The sequence below is a fragment of the Phocoena phocoena genome, chromosome 1 (assembly GCF_963924675.1).
Source record: "Phocoena phocoena chromosome 1, mPhoPho1.1, whole genome shotgun sequence".
In the NCBI taxonomy this organism is placed as follows: Eukaryota; Metazoa; Chordata; class Mammalia; order Artiodactyla; family Phocoenidae; genus Phocoena; species Phocoena phocoena.
The window spans coordinates 41,810,303-41,832,348 of NC_089219.1; the positions used below are offsets into that span (position 1 = coordinate 41,810,303).

Here is a 22,046-nt window from a genome sequence, read left to right on the forward strand (position 1 = left end):
GCAGGCAGAAAATGTCTTACTGTCCTTTGTTTCTCTTTCAGTACCTAGCATAGTTCTTGCTCAAAAATCATTTACTGATACTGGAGAGGGTGTAGAGAAAAGGGAACTCTCCTACACTGGGAGAATGGGAATGTAAATTGGTGCAGCCATTATGGAGAACAGTATGGAGGTTTCTTAAAAAACTAAAACTAGAACTACCATATGATCTAGCAATCCTACTCCTGGGCATATATCTGGAAAAGACAAAAACTCTAATTTGAAAAGATACATGCACCCCAATGCTCATAGCAGCACTATTTACAACAGCCAAGTCATGGAAGCAACTTAAGTGTCCATCAACAGATGAATGGATAAAAAATATGTGCTACATATATACAATGGAATATTACTCAGCCATAAAAAAGAATGAAATATTGCCATTTGCAGCAACATGGATAGACCTAAAGATGATCATACTAAGTGAAGTAAGTCAGACCAAGAAAGACAAATATTATGGTTACCATAGGGGGTTAGAGGTGGGGAGGGATAAATTAGGAGTATGGCATTAACAGACATACCCTACTATGTATAAAATAAACAACAAGGATTTACTGTATAGCATATATATATATATATAATATATTATATATATTATATATATATATCTGAATAACTTTGCTGTACACCTGAAACTAGCACAACATTGTAAACCAACTATACTTTAATTAAAAAAATTTGTTGAATAAGTTACGAGGTGGCATCCTCTGACCAAGAGTGATGACTAACGGAGTTTTCATCAGCCCAAGTTAGGGCCCTCCAGGTCTTTCTATCACTTGTTAGATGGCTTCCTCTATTTATAAGTGAGTTTTGCCATTAATCCCATGTCTAGAAAAAAGTTTTAAAAGCCGTTTTTTGTGAGTCATCCTAGGAAGTCATTTGACACCCTTTCTCTTTTTTCCCATTGTACTTTAGGTAAATCTCTATAATAACTTTTATATATAGTATGTAATTCTATTTTTACAAGACTATGAACTCCTGGAGCAGAGGGCCCACATCTGTATCCCTACTTCCTAACAGATTTTGGACACACACTAAGTAGTCAAAAAAATATTTGCCAAATGAGTGAATGAAAAAATTCTCTATATTGTCACAGACATGACCTGAACTCAGGGTGGAAAAAAATCAGCCAAGCTAAATGGATTTCTCACATATAGGGGGGCCCAGTGAAAGATGTTGCAGAAGTAACTCCCAGTGTCTTTTGGTGGGTAAAGTCAAGCCTGGGAAAAGGGGAGAAAATACAGTCTTTGTGTTTTTTGGGTGAGACAATATTTAGGAAGGATGGGAATATTTGTCAGGCAAGAAAGGGGAGAGGAATTGGAAAGAATAGAAAACCATGAATCTAGTACAAGTTCAAGTTTTCTCAGAGTTCAACACAATAGATTGGGAATGATTCTTCTAAAGAAAATTAGTCTTCCATATCAAAATGAATCTGGGAAAAGTGGAAAGAAGTTGTAGGAAATATTAACATCCTTAGTATCAAATGCAATGGAAATAGACCTAGCATTTGAATAACTTTTCTAAAAATTATGCTCTACCTCACGTTCCTCTTCTTGTTCTTTGCGAATCTGTTCCAAACGAAACTGTTCTGCCATCTCTCTCTCATGAGCTTCCCTCTGTTGATAAAAGAGAAAGGAATCCAACACTTAATAAACACTGGCCTACTTTTTTTAAAAAAGAAAAGAAATAAAAGAGAAAGAAAAAGAAAAGAAAAAAAGTTCATTTTCAGCATGGCCCAGAGGTACACTGTGGTAATGAAAGTGTTTCTCTCTGGAACAAGGATGGAAATAAAAGCAACAACAAAGCATACCTCTATGATCATGGTGGGTTCCTATTCAAACATTTAGGTAGCTCTGGGTAGTGTAGCATTCAAGGTCCTTCAGACCTTTCTCTGGTCTTCCTTTCTGGCCTTTTCTGCCACCTCCCCTGTACCCAAATATCAAAACTCTATTCACATCAGCCTCTATCTTGAACCCATGCTTTCTGGCTCCTTGCTGCTAGCATACATTACTTCCTCTCCTGCCCCCCTTTCTCTATCCAGTTCAAATATACAGTCTCTTCTATGAAACCCTGCCTAGTACATTCCCATTTCTTGGCTCTCCAAAAAAGCTGGAAAAAACTTTCCACTGAAAATCCTGTACATTGAACTCTCACAGAACTCAGGGCTTCCCTTACAACATTTAGGATCCTTGCCTAAGTGTTCCAGCTATCTGTGCTCTTGACTGAATCTACTCTGCAGCACAATGTGAGCCTTCTTTTGAAGGCAGAAAGAGTGGCTTATTCATTTTCCTCTCCTTCAATGCCCAGTACAGAAGCATTTAATGCTCAAGAAGCATTAAATAAGTCAGTGGTTCTCAACCCTGACTGCACATTAAAATCACCTGAAGAGCTTTTTAAACATTGCTAGATTTTACCACAGACTGATTAAAAACAAATGAAGTAAACACTAGGCCCATTTTTGTTTTCACTTCTCATTATTCTTGAAAAAACTTATCTTGTCAAAATGAACCATGCTTTAAGAACCTGAGGTAGAATTATATTCTTTCTGTTAATTGAAACTAGCTTTCTCCACTGCAAACCCAACTCTCTTAGGTTTCAAAATGATTAAAGGGCTGGCATTTAAATAATGAAGGACTATTTAGGATTGAGTTCTTTATCCCAGAAGTCCCCTGACCAAACCTACCTTTGCTCTGTCAGCCTCAAGTGAAAGGCGATAGGCCTCGTCTTGTTCTCTCTTCACATTTTCTCTGGCTTCTCGTTCGTCCTTAAAAGAAAGGAAAATATTCAAATGCATTTTACCACATTACTGTTTTTAAAGAAAAAAACAATAATAATCCCCTTGTCTTACTCCTGTGTAAATTTATTATAATTAAACAAGACACTTTTAAAGTGTACAATATAAATAAGCTAACAAATAATAAGGTGAGTAGCACAGTAGATAGTGAAAATAATGTTTGAAGCCTAGTCTACCACTTACAAATTGTGTGACCTTGGGCAACTTATTTAATCTCTTTAGGTCTCAGTTTCCTCAACTGTAAAAAAGAAATAACATTTGTCTCATAGGGCTGTGAGAATTCAATGCAATGATATATAAACTGTCTAGCAAAGTACCTCACATTTAGTTCATTTTCACTGATTAGTTCCCTTCTCCTTTACTCCTGATTTTTCTAAGATAAACTTGGAGATTATCAGCATTGGGACTAAGGACTGGGAAAGGACTAGGAAGTAATCTGGTCAGCACAGAAAGAGGCTGAAAGCAAAATACCCTGCTTAACTTTAGTCCATATCACACCACTAAAGCTTGGTTATCAAATAAGTATATCCCGACAACATTCACACTCATGAAGTGTGGATAATGTAAGTTATCTAAGTTGAAGATCTTTTAGAATATTTTTAGTGTCTGAAGTGATTATGCCATCTGCGTACATTTAAATTGTGATTTCATATAAAATTAAAAGTTAATTCAACCACCAGAATTTCTTATTTGTTAAATTCTGGAGTATAGCCAATATACATGTCCTTAAATTTAATAAATACCCACACCTGCTGACATTAGAGTATAGGTTCCCTTTCTGGTCATTTTTTTTTTTTTTTGCGGTACGCGGGCCTCTCACTGCTGTGGCCTCTCCCGTTGCGGAGCACAGGCTCCGGACGCGCAGGCTCAGCGGCCATGGCTCACGGGCCCAGCCGCTCCATAGCATGTGGGATCCTCCCGGACCGGGGCACGAACCCGTGTCCCCTGCATCGGCAGGCGGACTCTCAACTACTGCACCACCAGGGAAGCCCCCTTTCTGGTCATTTTGCACAATAGGCTGAATCATACATAAGTTACCAACATCTGACTGGTTTTGACCTATAAAAATGTAAATTTCATATAGTTTAATGTAATTCTTTCTTTTTGTCTCCTCAGTTCAATATATGCTTGCTCAGGCTGAGTGTATGCTCAGCACTGTCTTAGGTACTCCCTCTGATATCTATTCAAGACTGGTCTTCTTGAAGCCTCATACTCCTTTTGGTTTCAATGATTCCATTAAGTCCACAATCTCTGGTATAAATAGTAGCATTTCATTGATTCCTAATCTTTCAAATAAAAAATTAGGAAAAATTAGATGTTGTTGGCCTGAAGCTAATTGCTATACCATCTGTGATAAAAGAGTATGCCAGAGAAATTATATGTTGGGGCAAAATATCAGGAACAATGTTTAACCTGAGAGACCACTTAGGCTGCAAAGTAGTCAAGATAATTTACGTGTCATGTAATATGACACATGAATAAAAACAGGTTTTAAAAACTCCTACTTGGAGACGTACTTAGCTATTAGTATTTTTATTTTAAAGCAACAGAAGCATCTTCCTTTAAAGATATTTTCACTGATTCCAACTGGGTATTTCCTACTTTGGTCTATATACTGAAGTTTTACTATGACCAGATACAATCAGCCTGATAGGACATATTCTGTATGTTTTTCTTTATATTTGCATTTGCATTTACTCTGTAAGCACCTCTGCCCACTCAATATACAAGCTTGTACAGACTGGACACTTAATAGTTCATTTGGCCATGGCTGATCTATAGTTGATGTATAATGTCTTCATTTTTTTATGTCACCAAGGAGAGGTAATGAGGAGATTAGAAGACCTGTGTTCAACTCCTAGCCCTGCTAGTAGTAAGCTGTGTGTTCTTGGGTAAACACTGTCTCCCTTTTCAGTCATTTATTAAATTAAAGAATTGAATTTTTAAGGAAACTGTGCCTCTCTGAACAACTCTATCTTTCCAAATTTAGATACTCCTAATATTATCAACAACCTATGGGAGTAATCTTATCTTTTTACATTTCAAGTAGGGAAATATTTAAGATGTTTAGGATTTTAATTGTAACATACTTTCATGACTCCACCTTTTCAAATTAGTTTAGATTTATCTTGTAGCATTCTGTCCTTTCCCTTTAAAACGTTTATCACAATTGTATCAATTATCGTATGATTATTTATTTAATGTGAGAGTCCCTGTAAGCACCATAAAGGCAGGGATCTTGTCTATATTACATACTTCTGTATTCCAAGTGTTTCCAAGCACCATAAAGGCAGGGATCTTGTCTATATTACATACCTCTGTATTCCAAGTGTTTCACATAATGCCTAGCTTTTGGGAGGTATTTAATAAGCATCTGTTGAATAAATGAACCATCTTTCCAGGCATAAAACGTTTACTGTCTAGAGTAAAAATTAAGGAGGAATATGATATAGCTCATTCATAAAGTGGCCCTATCTGAGTCAATGAAATTGACTGGCTGGGCAGACACGACCCGTTATGACACTATGTACACACACAAAGGGACCTTATAAAAGCTACCACAGCTGGAAGCCTTCTCTGAGCACAAATACAGTTTGTAATAAAAGCATTCTAAGTAAACAGCTCTGTTTTAAAACAGACTGTTGCAGATACGAAAGGCCATTAAATACAGGGATCCCTGCCACAAAATGTGGCACCTGTTGTGAGAGGACTTCTTGAACCAGCTAACTTCCTTCCCTCCCCACTTCTCTCTCTTCTGTTTCTCTTCCCTCCTTTCCTTCTCACAAATATTCATTAAGCACCAATTTTACTTTAGGCATCACACTAGTAGTGGGGTTATAGAGGCAGGCCACAGTTTGAGAGAGAGAGAGAGATGAGCTAATCTGAAAGAACAATATTGTGTAATCTGAGCTATTTGCTGTATTTTCTTTAACTTGTTTTTAAAAAGGCACTCATGCAAAAAATTGTAATGCAAATGTGAAATTATTCTTAAATGTAGCATTGTTAGTATTGCTAGGTGCTGGCTGCACAACACTGTGAATACACAGAATGTCACTGAATAATGCACATTATAATAATTAACTGTATGCTACATGAATTCTGCTTCTATTAAAAAATATTACTAGAATCAAAAAAAATTTATAAAATTGCTGTATGTCCACACAACAGAGTACTACTCAGCAATTAAAAGGAATGAATTACTGATACATGCCACAGCACGGATTAACCTCAAAATAATTATGTTGAGTGAAAGAAGTCAGACTAAAGAGTATATACTGTATGGTTCAATTTTTCATAAAACTTGAGAAAATGCAAATAAATCTATAGTGACAGAAAGATCAGTGGGTGCATGGGACTTGAATGGTTGGGAGGTAGAGGCAGAAGAAAGGGATTACAAGGTTCATGAGGAAACTTTTGAGAGTGATGGATATGTTCACTATTTTGATTGTGGTAAAGATTTTATTAGTGTATATGTATGTCAAAACTTTTAAAAATTGGACAGTTTATATAGGTACAGTTTATATAATTATACTTCAATATAGCTTTAGAAAATAAGTGATTAATAATACTGAAAAAATTAATGTATGGATTAAACAGCAGCTTGGACACAGATGAAGAGAGAATTAATAAAGTGGAAGTAATCTGAAGAAATTACCTAAATTGCAACATGGAGAGACACAGAGAAATAAGATATAATAGAGAAGTTAAGTGGACACGGAGGATATAATGAGTGCCTAACATGCATCTGCTAGGAACCCTAGAAGGGAATATAAAGAATGGAGCAATACTCAAAGAGATAATGTTTTCGAATTTTCCAGTATGGATGAAAGTAAGAATAAGCGGCCAAGGACCATCTCAAATGGTAACTTCTAGTTCTATAGAAACTACCAAACTGAATAAACAAACAAATTGACTGAAGTCATCATAGTCAAACACAGCTTTGAATGCCACCTCACCTGAAGAAGACCAGCTCTTGATTCTGTGGATCCAGTGGTAAGACCTTGGATGACTGGGTTGTAATAACAGAAAGAGTACTTAGAACCTTGCTAACAAAAGTGTGGTCCAAGAACAAGCAGCACTGAAGTCAACTGGAAGCTTGTCAGAAATGTAGAATCTTAGGCTCCACCCGAGACTGACTGAATCAGAATATGAATTTTAATAAATTCTCCAGGTGATTCCTATGCACAGTTAATTTAGCAAAGCACTGCTTAAGAAGCTTGCTTAAAAGTAATGTATACTGCTTAAGTGACAAGTGGTTGGGATGTTATTTTTGCCTGCAGGAAAGCCATAAATGGGGAAAGTTCATCCACTCTGGTGCAGAAAAATAGTTAAATACTAGGACCAGGACCTACCTTTTTACATGGAAAGTCAAGCTAAATGTTCTGGAGATGTTTTTGGGGCGTGTGTGTGTGTGTGTGTGTGTGTGTACACGCATGCAACAGAGATGATGTAATGGTGTTTGATAGAATCTAAATACTACATTCTGTGGCCACTTCTCCAGTCAGGATTCCTTCCTGAAGATAGATAAGACAGGAGGAAGAAGCTTACTTTCAATCACAGGTCAGCAAACTGTGGTCTTTGGGACAAAGCTGGCCTGTAGCCTATTTTTGTAAATAAAGTTTTACTGGAATATAGCCATGCCTATTTGTTCATGAATTATCTATGGCTACTTCTGTGCTACAATGACATAGTTGAATAGTTGTGACAGAGAGTATATGGCTTCCAAAGTAGAAAGTATTTACTATCTGACACTTCACAGAAAATGTCTGCTGACCCTTTAAAATCATTATAAATGTTGGTTTCAGCCTTTTTAATTTTTAACTTTTAGTAAGTAGAGAATAAAACCCTAATGAGATTTTAAAGTTCATAAGTCTAGGGAGAGCTTCAGTAAAAGGTCAGATGTAAAGAGTAACTGATTTGTTTATTACATGCAAAAAAATCAGAAGCCATAAACTAGCTCCAACATCAGTATGAAAGGTTTAAAGTCAAAGGTCTCGTGGCAGCATATTTCAAATTTTACATGGGCTAACAATAAGAGGTCTTGAAAGGGAGTTCATATCATAGATAAAAATAATTTGATTAAATGTAAGAATGCAAGAGAATTACATACTTGGACAGGTTTCCAGGTATCTAGGAAACGTGGAGGAATGATTTCTAACTCTAGACATATGTGAACTAATCATCTGTCTTAGAGGCTTAGGTATAGACCTTTTTGTTCTGCACCACTTGATACCTTGGCTTAGTTTTAGGCAATGACTGTTGAGTAATCACTGGGCCAGATATTGTAGGAAAGACATATGTTAAACTAGTCCTACTTTAAAGTGTTTTAAATTTCATCTAAAAGAAAGGGACAAATGATTTGGGTGGGGCTATTTTTATGGAGATTTTGTAGTTATATCCTGCTGTTATCAAATTTCTATTGTTAAAAGCATAGTGTCAGGGCTCCCTGGTGGCGCAGTGGTTGAGAGTCAGCCTGCCAACGCAGGGGACACGGGTTTGTGCCTGGGTCTGGGAAGATTCCACATGCCGTGGAGCGGCTGGGCCTGTGAGCCACGGCCGCTGAGACTGTGCGTCTGGAGCCTGTGCTCCGCAACGGAAGAGGCCACAACAGTGAGAGGGCCGTGTACCGCAAAAAAAAAGCATAGTGTCAGACTTATTACCTTTCTAAAATGAAAATCACATCATAACACTCCTCTTTCCTAACCTTCAATGATTTCCCCACACCTTCAGGATAAAGTCTAAATTTCCTAGCACAGGTGCCCTCAATTACTTTATCAGCTTCATTACCCACTTCCGCCTTCCATATACGCTATGCTCTAGCCATACAAGCCCTCTCACAGCTCCCTGAACAGACCAGGCTTTGCATGTTTTTATGCCTTTGCATATCCTTTATCCTTTGCCTGGAAAATTCTTCACCACTCCTCCTTCGGCAAAATCACACTCATCTTTCAGGTTCAACTTAAGTGTCTAGGCATTCACAGGTACCTCACCCTGGGTTGAATGGTTTCACTTCTGTGTTCAATTCACACTGTATTATTTAATCATATATTTACATATTTCTCTCTCAGAGTAGACTGAGCACTGAGGGCAGGAATACTGTTTTATTAATTTTTGAGTTTCCAGCATAAGTTAACACTACCAAGTTGGCACTTGATAGATAATAATAGCAGTTAACATTCAGTGAATGTTTCCTATATGCCAGGCATTCTTCTAACTACATTATTATCATATATAATCCTCAGATATATTGAGGGAAGGAGGAAAGAAAAGAGGTGACTATACATAAAAGAAGAAAGAAAGGGAAAGGGAGCTAAGGTATCTGCTCCAGGAACTGTCATGGACCTCAAAAAAGGCCAAAAGCCTTTGCAAGCTAAATGCTCTTGTTTTACTCCCCTCTTGCTACCATTACCCTAATTTGGGTTCTGAGATTTATAACATAGCTAGAAGCCTTGAGAGAAATAATAATAGGCAGGACGGGAATAAGAAAATAGCTCTACTGAGGAAAATTATCCTCTTGTATCTTCTTTCTGTAACATAATCTGCAAGGGTGACAAATTTCTTTTCAGGGGACTCTTCATGTGATGACTGGGCACAGTGCCTGGCACATAGTAGGTATTCTACAAATGTGGACTGAATTGAACTGGGAGGACAATTAACTGACTCTTCCTGAGTCACTAAAACAGATAAACCAATCCCTAGCAATTTTGTAGATTCAGTGATGTCAAAAAGAAAAAAGTAAAATAATTCAAATATTTGATCATTTAAAGCCAAGTTTTCAAAGCCTGCCTCTAAAGCTAAATTGATCATTTTATTTTCTAAGTAAATACCTGGTCAGTGTGAGAACAGAGGAAGCAGAGATTTTAGTTATTAAATTATTCTTAAGGGGCTAATTCATTAGGCACCAAAAAGATGTAAGACTGCCTCAATTTCTTCTTTAGTATTTGGGAGGTAAAAAACACCCCCCCCCTTTTTTTCAAATCTCCACATTATGATTGGGACAGAACTGGAGTTCAGATATTTAAGATCTTATTTTTGAAAATTCTCAGGCCACAGGATGTTCTGATAATCTTGTTTACAAAACATTTAAATAGTATCTCATATTTTAACGTATCAGAATTAGACATTTCTCCAAAGAAGATATACAAATGGCCAACAAGCACATGAAAAGATGCTCAACAACATTAGGCATTATTAGGGAAATGTAAATCAAAACACAAGGAAATACCACCTTATCCACTACGATGGCTATCATTTTTAAAAAGAGAAAAAATGAGTGTTGGCGAGGATGTGGAGAATCCTTGTAACCTGCAGATTGGAACGTAAATGGTACAGACGCTGTGAAAACTGTTCGGTGCTTCCTCAGAAAGTTAAACAGATGTGCCACATGACCCAGTGATTCACTTCTAGTTATATACCCAAAAGAACTGAAAACAGGGACTCAAATAGATACCTGTACACAAATGTTCATTCTATCGTTATTCACAACAGCCAAAAGGTGGAAACAGTCCAAATGCCCATTGACAAATGCATAAACAAAATGTGATATATCCATACAATAGAATATATTTCAGTCATAAAAAGAATGAAGTAATGATATATGCTACAATGTGGAGGAACCTAAGTGAAAAAACCAGACACAAAAGTCACATATTGTATGACTGCATTTGTATGAAATATCGAGAACAGGCAAATCCACAGAGACAGAAAGCACAGTGGTTGCTAGAGGCTGGTGGGGGGCAGAGGGGGTTGGGGGAGTGACTGCTTAATGGGTTTGGGGCTGATAAAAATATTTTGGAACTAGATAGAGGTAGTAGTTGCACAGCACTGTGAATGTACAAAACACCACGTAATTGTAAAATGGTTCATTTTATGTTACCTGGATTTCGCCTAAAAATAAACCAAGTATCAAATTACAGAGCTAAGAACTAAATAAAAACAAAGCACTCTACAGTGTAAAAAGGGAGAAGAATATTTATACTTGAAGTATAAATGATGAGGGAACTGCTTGAAAAAATGTGTTAAATTGGCCTTCAAAAGAAGTACTGCCTGGTAGCATCGCCTCCATGGTGTACTGTGTCCAGGACATTCATCTTCCAGCCAAACAGCTTGGATTCTAGTCCTTGTTCCATCCTGATGGCAAAACAGTACAGGGGAAAAGTACAGCCTCAAACACAAACAACTCAACTTGGTCTGAATTCTAGGTCTGCCTTAATTTCTGTGCCCTTGGGCAACTTCTTTGAACTCTTTCAACACTGAATAATTTTATCTCCAAAACAGGAAAACTACCCTCGTTGGATTACTGGAAGGATGAAATGAAATGATGAATACATATCACCTAGCACAATGGGCATTTGATAAACGTTACCCTAATAATCATCACCATCATCATCATCCTAGTAATGTTAATCCTCTTCCTTGTAATAACTAGATGTGTAACCTCAGGCCGAACAGTTTAACTTCTCTGAATTTCTTCCAAGGACTGCCTGGGGAGGCCCTGGGGCAAACCATCCCTCATTAACAGCATCATTTTTTGATAGGTAAATTGGCAGTGGTAGAGAAGGGTAAACAGGGGAAGGTTCATGAATAATTATATGGACACGAGTCTCAGGTCTCTGAAGCATCTTCCCATTGTTCCGTAGCTGACTGCTGTACCCTATCAAGTCTATGTACCAGGGTTCTGACAGATGTCCCAGGGCCCAAAAAGAACATTAGAGGTCCTAAGCAGAGATTATGCACCATATGTAGTTTAGAAGAAAAGCAATATTAAAGTGTATTCAGAAGTCTGACAAAATTCTAATTTTTTTTAAGACTACTTTGATTTTTCTGAAATATTAAATTTCATAAAGGTATCTCTCTGTCTACATATATTTTCCCTGTCTATTTATTTGGTGAACCTACTTTGCTTATTCTATAAATGTTTGGTCTGCCTTTACGTAATCACATTCTAAGTTGCAGAGGAGAGAGGCTTTTTAGTATGAGGGCCCAGGACAAACCCTTAAGTTTGCTCTATTTTCGAGTGACCTGGGCTGTGAGAATTAAATAGAACACATGGTGGGATAGTGCTCTGAAATGGACTAAGGTTCCAGACTGAAAGGAATGATCATTTTGTTAATAGAATCAGGAATGACTTAGAAGGCCTCATCTTCTCTGTGGTAAGAACGAATTCCTTGGCCCTAGGCTTAATTTATCACTGTGGTTTCCATAGTGTTAAAAGTGTTCTCACTTCCTTGTTAATCAAAGCTACCACTGGGCTTCCCTGGTGGTGCAGTGGTTAAGAATCTGCCTGCCAATGCAGGGGACATGGGTTCGAGCCCTGGTCTGGGAAGATCCCACATGCCGTGGAGCAACTAAGCCTGTGTGCCACAACTACTGAGCCTGCGCTCTAGAGCCCACAAGCCACAACTACTGAGCCTGCACACCTACAGCCTGTGCTCCACAACAAGAGAAGCCACCGCAATGAGAAGCCTGCTCGCCGCAACTAGAGAAAGCTCATGTTTAGCAACGAAGACCCAACGCAGCCAAAAATAAAGAAAGAAAAGAAAAATAAAAATTTTAGAAAGCTACCATTAACCAAGTATTTGCAAGAAAAATGTAGTAAGTATTAATGAATATCCTCCTGCCTATATCTTTATCTAAGACTTTTAATCCTTTAAAGTCTTATATTTCAAAGTTTACAAAGCACTTTCACATGTGATACTCACAATAATGAGGTTGGCCAGGAAGAGACTTTGATCCCCATTTAGAGATGAGGAAATTGTGACTGAGAAACTTCAAGCGATTTTTCCAGGGTCACTCAGCTTGTTAAAATGTAGGCCACCAGTTACCTCATTTAGAGCTCTTTCTGCCATTTCACCTTTCTTCAACCTATACACTTATTGTGTTTCTCCCTCTCTAAATTTTCTTCCTTCCAAACACGGCAAATATAGTCCTTAAATCAGTGTAGGGAATAGTTATGGAATGATTTTCTTGGGACTAAACTGTTTTCACTTGCTGAATAGAAAAACCAGATACAGGGTTAGTTTATTTCATTACCAACGGACTCTCCACCTAGAAGAGCAAGATGGTATAGAATGGATAGGTACCTCCAGCTTTGTATTATCCTGTAGAGTTGTCATCATCTATTTACATGTCTATTTCTCTCTTTAGACCCTAAGCAAATCGAAGAGACTTTTCCTTGTTTATCTCTGTATCCCTAGTTCCAATCCCAAGCAGTGCCTGGTACTTCCTAGATCCTTAAAAACAGAACAATGAATGAGCATTTTGGCTCCACCAGACATCTGCATTATAAGTTTATATTTGTTAAACTGATTTGCCTGTAAAATCATTAATGACCTGCTAGTGTTCAAAAATGGTGAAATAAGGATTATGGCAAACCTGACACTTGATATTCTTTCAGGTTATATACCTGAAAGAATAGGTTTGATACCTGTTATATCAAGGACAGAGCCTAAATGTTAGACAAACTGGTTATTTTTAAAAATCTAGTTATCAAAAGTTTTAAACAGAGAAATTTCAAGATATTTGTATCTTGTTATCTATCACAGTCCTACTGTAGGACTATGAAAACAGAGAGATGAATTCACATGTAGCAAGTAACTTCCAAGTCCTAACTAAGACTGTCTTGCTTCGCTAGAATGTTAAGTCTCTGGAATTTCCGGTGCAGATGTTTAGAAAAGATTATTTTTCATCTGGATAGAAGTGGTATGCGGGAGTGAGTTGAAAAGCTGGATTTAAGACTGGTTTGCTAATTTCTTTAGTGGCAGGGTTTCAAATGATGAACTGTCATCTCAGTGTCTGCTTTAGAGGGAGTGGGCCAACTTGTGAGAGAGAGTTTATGTTAAGCTAAACCTATCCAGAGAGAATCTACCTATCTGCCTGGTAACGTAGGATGAAATCTGAACGTTTTTCAAGCATGATGTCTCAGTTCAGACCCTGGTCATCTCTCGCTTAGACTAAGGCATTGGCCTCTTAGTAGGTCTCCTAACTTCCAGTCCCTTCCTATAAAATTCATTCATCCATTCATTCACTTACACATTTATAAGACATTTATGCTCACCTACTATATACATTAAGCTTTATGTTAGGGAATGGAAACAATGATTAAGAGGTTTGGATGATGGCCATTCTGACTGGTGTGAGGTGACACCTCACTGTGGTTTTGATTTGCATCTCTCTAATGATTAGTGATGTTGAGCATCCTTTCATGTGTTTGTTGGCAGTCTGTATATCTTCTTTGGAGAAATGTCAATTTAGGTCTTCTGCCCATTTTTGGATTGGTTTGTTTGTTTTTTTGATATAGAGCTGCGTGAGCTGTTTGTATATTTTGGAGATTAATCCTTTGTCAGTTGCTTCATCTGCAAATATTTTCTTCCATTCTGAGGGTTGTCTTTTTGTCTTATTTATGGTTTCCTTTGCTGTGCAAAAGCTTTTAAGTTTCATTTGGTCTCATTTGTTTATTTTTGTTTTTATTTCCATTTCTCTAGGAGGTGGGTCAAACAGGATCTTGCTGTGATTTGTCATAGAGTATTCTGCCTATGTTTTCCACAACAAATGCTGGAGAGGGTGTGGAGAAAAGGGAACCCTCTTGCACTGTTGGTGAGAATGTAAATTAATATAGCCACTATGGAGAACAGTATGGAGGTTCCTTAAAAAACTAAAATTAGAACTATCATATGACCCAGCAATCCCACTACTGAGCATATACCCTGAGAAAACCGTAATTCAAAAAAAAAATGGACTACAATGTTCACTGCAGCACTATTTACAATAGCTAGGACACGGAAGCAACCTAAGTGTCCATCAACAGGTGAATAAAGAAGATGTGGTACATATATACAATGCAATATTACTCAGCCATAAAAAGAAAAGAAATTGAGTTATTTGTAGTGAAGTGGATGGACCTAGAGTCTGTCATACAGAGTGAAGTAGGTCAGAAAGAGAAAAACAAATACTGTATGCTAACACATATATGTGGAATCTAAAAAAAAGGTTCTGATGAACCTAGGGGCAGGACAGGAATAAAGACGCAGATGTAGAGAATGGACTTGAGGACGCGGGGAGGGGGAAGGGTAAGCTGGGACGAAGTGAGAGAGTAGCAATGACACATATACACTACCAAATGTAAAATAGATAGCTAGTGGGAAGCAGCTGCATAGCACAGGGAGATCAGCTCAGTGCTTTGCGACCACCCTGGCGGGGGGATAGGGGAGGGTGGGAGGGAGGTGCAAGAGGGAAGGGATATGGGGATATATGTATACATATAGCTGATTCACTTTGTTATACAACAGAAACTAACACAACATTGTAAAACAATTATACTCCAATAAAGATGTTTAAAAAAAAAAGATAAGTAAGATGTGGTTTCCTTCTCTCACTAGTTGTAGGAGATAGATGTATAAAATTGGAAAGGAAGGCAATATGTATGAGGGCCTATTATGAGTTAGTTATTTTACAAGATGCTGTTTCTTCTTTTTTGTTTTTTTTTTTTCGGTACGCGGGCCTCTCACTGTTGTGGCCTCTCCCATTGCGGAGCACAGGCTCTGGATGGCTCACGGGCCCAGCCGCTCTGCGGCATGTGGGATCTTCCCGGACCGGGGCATGAACCCGTGTCCCCTGCGTCGGCAGGCGGACTCTCAACCACTGCGCCACCAGGGAAGCCCAAGATGCTGTTTCTTTTCATCCTCACAAACTGCAATTATTATTTCCACGTCACTAAGGGGAAACTGAGACTGGGACTGGCTACATAATTTGTCCATAGTGTGTAGCTTGTATGGGACTGAATCAGCTTTTATACTTAGGTCTATCTGTTTCTAAAGCCTGTGTTCTTTCCACTAAACTAGCGGTTCTCAGATTTTAAAATACAAACGAGTCACTTGTTAGATAGGAGACTTGTGAAGACACAGATCCTCTGGCCCAACTGCAGAGATTCTGATTCAGTAGGTCTAGCAATGGAAGCTCAAAAGTCTGTACTTTTAACAAATATGTGCTCAATGGACCACACTTTGAAAAGCACTGTACCTCAAAAAGAAAAAATAACAGATGATTATACCACCAAAATAAGTACTATCATAAAGATATGAACAAAGTGATGAGCAACTAGCATAACCATCATAATTAGTTTCCTAAATTACAAATCTAATTATGTCAACTTCTTACTTAAAAGATGTGATGAATACTCACTGCCCACAGTCTAAAGTTCAAATTCTATAGCATAGCATAAAAGTAGTGTGACCCTAGTGCACATTTTTAGCCTTTTCTCTCCTCCCTTTCTTCTACCAATACCTCTTTCTTGCCTTGCTGAATTACTTCTCATTTCCCACATGTCCCAAGCCATTTCACATCTCCAAGCTTATCACACTTCCACATTTTTTCAATGAACTTCTTCCTTAATCCAAATGATTATTTCCTACTCATTCTTCCAAATTCAGTTTATATGTTATTATTATAGAAAATATTTCTAAAGTACTTAATAGATGCCAAGTACCAATCTAAGCACTTTACATGTATCAACTGATTTAATCCTATCAAGTAACTACTAATTGAGGAAACTGAGGCACAAAGATATTAAGATAGTTTTCTCAAGGTTATAGAGCTGCTAAGTGGCAGAGGTAGGGTTTGAATTCAGGCTATATGGGACCTTGAGCTCTTAACCACTAACTTATAGTTGCCTCTTATGAGACAGTGAGCTATTCTCAAGCAAGGACTCTCTTCCAGACAACCAGGGCCTAACTCAAACTATATTTCTCTTCATGTTCCTCTAGCCCACTCTCATCTCTTAATCTTCTGAACTAACTTCCTTCCATTCCACTTGTGTGAACTATCTCTCCCTGGTTTGAACCTAATTATTCTCTAATTGCTTCATGTACTGAGGTTTCATTTTTAGAGAGTAAGTGGCAAGCTCTCTGAGGGCAGAAACTGTCACCCAGTGTAGCTTGGCACATGTCAGGCACTGAAAGAATAATTGTTGGACTGAAAAGCAGAGCAAGCATTTTACCAGCTAAACTATGGTCACTGGTTAAAGAGAAAGCACGTGAATGGGGAATGGGTAATTCCTCCAAAGTGGAATGAGGGAGTGAGTGGGCAGGTATTTCTTAGTTCCTTTCTTGACAGAAGGCTGTTATTTTGAGAAGCAAGTATAAAAGGGCTCTTAAGCATATAAGGGATTGTTATCCATGGCTGGCTGGTCCTGACTTTCAAAGTGAAATTCTGGAGTTCGGACTCCTAGTAAATAGTAGTTAGATAGCTATAGCTATGCATTTAAATTGTTATTTGGATTTAAAAGCCTTATAGAAGCTATCACTTCCTTCCCAGAGAAGAGATGTTCACAAATACTTTGGGTTGGTTGCAAAGCTGAATCTTTCTACTGCTTTGCGTGAATAAACTAGTTCAGGACTATAAAGTATATGTTCTTTGTCTTAGTCACACCTGCAATATATGCTGTGAACAGATTCCATAGGTTGTATTCTTTCCCTATACACACACACACACCAGAATATTATTTAGCCATTAAAAATAAGAAAATCCCATCATTTGCAGCAATATGAATGGAACTTGAGGGCATTATGCTAATGAAATAAGTCAGAAAGAGAAAGACAAATACTGTATGATCTCACTTATATGCAGAATCTAAAACAACAAACAAACAAACTCCAAGCTCATAGATACAGAGAACGGACTGTTGGTTGCTAGAGGCAGCGGGTGGGGAGTTGGCAAACTGAGTGAGGAGAGTCAAAAGACATAAACTTCCAGTTGTAAAATAAATAGGTTATGGAGATACAATGTACAGCATGGCAACTAATACTGTAGTACATCTGTGAAACTTGCTAAGAGAGTAAATCTTAAATGTTCTCATCAGAAGAAAAAAAATTCTTCAACTATATATAATGATGGACGTTAACCAGACTTATTGTGGGGATCATTTTGTAGTATATACAAATACTGAATCATTATATTGTATACCTGAAACGAATATAATGTTGTATGTCAATTACACCTCAATGAAAAAAACAAAAAGGAAAATGTTATTTAAAAACAAAAAGTGAGAATTCACAATCATTTGAAAATACTTCCTCCCAACCCCCTCCCACACCTACTGGAGGTGCCATTACAAGGGAAATACTTAGTTTCAATTAAGAGAAAATAACACTAAAAGGAGAAACAACAACAAAAGGTCTGACTCAATAAGTAATCTTGGGCAAATAACGTATATAGCTCTCAGTTTCCTCAACTGCAGAATGAAGTTAAGATTAAATGATCTCTAAAATTCCTTCCAGTTCAGCCTAGGGTAAAAGCAACAATAGATGATATTTATCTATATACTGCTTACTGAATCCTGGGCATTAGTGCATGCTTTATATGTATTATCTTATTTAACCTTCAAGACATGCATATCAAGGGAATTCCCTGGCGGTCCAGTGGTTAAGACTCCAAGCTTCCACTGCAGGGGACACGGGTTTGAAGCCCGGACAGGGAACTAAGATCCTGCAGGCCACGTGGCATGGCAAAAACAAACAAAACCACCACCAACAAAAACATGCATATCAAGTAGGTACTATTATTACCCCCATTTTATACAAGAGGAAACTGGAAACTGTCTCGATACATCAGAAGTCCTGGAACATGCATTTTAAACAAGTTACCCAGGTGATTGTGATGCAAATAGCCACTGCATCACATTTTTGAGTACTGATACTCCAAAGGTTGCATTCCATATTGGTAAAGTTAGTGCAATCCCAACTGCTATGTATAAAATAAGATTTTTTTTTCCCCAATTAGTATCTGACTTGGGAAAGTCATTTAATGCTCTGGGAAAGTCATTTAATGCTCTGCCCTCGCCCGTAAAATGGGTATAATTACACCTGTCTTGAAGAATTTATACTAGAAATGGAAATGGCCCAGTCCTATGCCTAACAGTAGGGATTCAATACATGGTAGCTACTATCACAGGCATCCAAAAAAAGTTAATACATCTAAAAGAGCAATAAAATTTCATTAAAGCCCATTTTATATTTTTTTAATTAAAAAAATTTTTTTAAATTGAAATATAGTTGAGTTACAATGTTGTGTTAATAAAGCCCATTTTAAAGTCAATTCTATGGACTGTTGATTTTCCTAGCTTTTAATCTTATTTTTTAATGTGAATATAAAGTAAAACGGATTATTTTTGATGTACATTTCTATATCTTTAACACATGTATAGATTCATGTAACCACCACCAAAATAGGATACAGAACAGTTTCATCATCTCCAAAATATCCCTGGTGCTATCACTTTGTTGTCATCCTCTCCTGAATCCTAACTCTCAGCAACAACTGATTGTTTCCCTGTCCCTAGTTTTATCTTTGCAAAAATATAAAATAGAACTGTATAGTACATAACCTTTAGAAACTGACTTTTTTTTAAACCAAGCATAATGCCTTTGTAATTTATCCAAGTTGCTGTACATATCAATAATGTCTTACTTTTTGATTTCTGAGGATACAATATAGTATATTTATTTATTCACCCACTGAAGGTGAATTGAAGAACAATGAAGGATATTTTTGTTCCAGCTTTGGCAATTATGAATAGAGCTTTTAGGAACGTTCATGTACACTTCTGGTGTTAACATAAATTTTCATTTTTCTAGATTTAATAAATACCTAGGAAAAAAATTGTGTTAAGTGTATGTTTAACTTCCTGAGGAACTGTCAAACTATTTTTCTGAATGGCTGAACCATTTTGTATTCCCAGGAGCAATGAATGAGAGTTATTCTTCATCAGACACCTTAGCGTTCTCCCTTCTAACTCATGGGTAATGAGCATCCCTCGTCCAAGTCCCCAAAGCTATGCAAAGCTGTGATGAGTATTTTAGCACACAAGCAGTAAATTGCTTCAATAGAACAATGCGCACAGGTGAGAATTCCAGAACCAAATCCTCTATTAAAATAGTTTTCGCATGACTTCCTTGGTGGCACAGTAGTTAAAATTGCACCTGCCAACGCAGGGGACATGGGTTCGAGCCCTGGTCCAGGAAGATCCCACATGCTGCGGAGCAACTAAACCTGCGAACCACAACTACTGAGCCGGAGTGTCACAACTACTGAAGGCCCCGTGCCTAGAGCCAATGCTCCGCAACAGAGAAGCCACCACAATGAGGGGCCCATGCACCACAATGAAGAGTAGCCCCCGCACAGCAACAAAGACCCAATGCAGCCAAAAATAAATAAATAAATATAGTAAAAAAATAATAAAAATAGTTTCTGGAATCTGCTGAAAATTTTTTTTAAGGATATTTTCCTGTATCTGACCAGACATTAAAACACACACACAGCTAGCCTCATCCACCAGAGGGCAGACAGCAGAAGCAAGAAGAACTACAATTCGGCAGCCTGTGAAACAAAAACCACATTCACAGAAAGATAGACAAGATGAAAAGGAAGAGGGCTATGTACCAGATGAAGGAACAAGATAAAACCCCAGAAAAACAACCAAATGAAGTGGAGACAGGCAACCTTCCAGAAAAATAATTCATAATAATGATAGTAAAGATGATCCAGTACACTGGAAAAGGAATGCAGGCAAAGGTTGAGAAGATGCAAGAAATGTTTAACAAAGACCTAGAAGAATTAAAGAAAAACAGAGATGAACATTACAATAACTGAAATGAAAATGACACTAGAAGGAATCAATAGCAGAATAACTGAGGCAGAAGAACAGATAACTGACCTGGAAGACAGAATGGTGGAATTTACTGCTGCGGAACACAGTAAAGAAAAAAGAATGAAAAGAAATGAAGACAGCCTAAGAGACCTCTGGGACAACATTAAATGTAACAACATTTGCATTATAGGGGTCCCGGAAGGAGAAGAGAGAGAGAAAAGACCTGAGAAAATATTTGAAGAGATTATAGTCAAAAACTTCCCAAACATGGGAAAGGAAAGAGCCACCCAAGTCGAGGAAGCGCAGAGAGTCCCATACAGGATAAATCCAAGGAGAAACACACAGAGACACATAGTAATCAAATTGGCAAAAATTAAAGACAAAGAAAAATTATTGAAGCAGCAAGGGAAAAACAACAAATAACATATAAGGGAACTCCCATAAGGTTAACAGCTGACTTCTCAGCAGAAACCCTATAAGCCAGAAGGGAGTGGCATGACATATTTAAAGTGATGAAAGGGAAGAACCTACAACCAAGATTACTCTACCCAGCAAGGATCTCATTCAGATTGGATGGAGAAATCAAAAGCTTTACAGACAAACAAAAGCTAAGAGAATTCAGCACCACCAAACCAGCTCTACAACAAATGCTAAAGCAACTTCTCTAAGTGGGAAACACAAGAGAAGAAAATGACCTACAAAAACAAACCCAAAACAATTAAGAAAATGGTAATAGGAGCATACATATCTATAATTACCTTAAATGTGAATGGATTAAATGCTCCAACCAAAAGACACAGGCTCGCTGAATGGATACAAAAACAAGACCATATATATGCCGTCTACAAGAGACCCACTTCAGACCTAGGGACACATACAGACTGAAAGTGAGGGGATGGAAAAAGATATTCCATGCAAAAGGAAATCAAAAGAGAGCTGGAGTAGCAATACTCATATCAGATAAAATAGACTTTAAAATAAAGAATGTTACAAGAGACAAGGAAGGACACTACATAATGATCAAGGAATCAATTCACGAAGAAGATATACCAATTTTAAATATATATGCTTGCAACATAGGAGCACCTCAATACATATGGCAACTGCTAACAGCTATAAAAGAGGAAATCAACAGTAACACAATAATAGTGGGGGACTTTAACACCTCACTTAGACCAATGGACAGATCATCCAAACAGAAAATTACTAAGGAAACACAAGCTTTAAATGACACAATAGACCAGACAAATTTAATTGATATTTATAGGACATTCCATCCAAAAACAGCAGATTACACTTTCTTCTCAAGTGCGCATGGAATATTCTCCAGGATAGATCGCACCTTGGGTCACAAATCAAGCCTCAGTAAATTTAAGAAAACTGAAAGCATATCAAGCATCTTTTCTGACCACAACACTATGAAATTAGAAATCAATTATAGGGAAAAAAATCACAAAAAAGGAGAACACACGAAGACTAAACAATATGTTACTAAATAACCAAGAGATCACTGAAGAAATCAAAGAGGAAATCAAAAAATACCTAGAGACAAATGACAATGAAGACACAACGATC

At 37.5% G+C, this 22,046-nt stretch overlaps 1 protein-coding gene across 1 annotated transcript in view; it reads right to left on the reverse strand.

Moving 5' to 3' along the window:
• FAF1 (Fas associated factor 1) overlaps positions 1-22,046 on the reverse strand; it is a 499,684-nt gene that overhangs the window by 43,235 nt on the left and 434,403 nt on the right. The window contains exons 16-17 of the mRNA XM_065875930.1: positions 2,720-2,800; positions 1,575-1,652 (exon numbers count right to left, since the gene is read on the reverse strand). Coding sequence (XP_065732002.1) covers positions 1,575-1,652; positions 2,720-2,800 — 159 coding nt within the window. The remainder of the gene's footprint in view (positions 1-1,574; positions 1,653-2,719; positions 2,801-22,046) is intronic.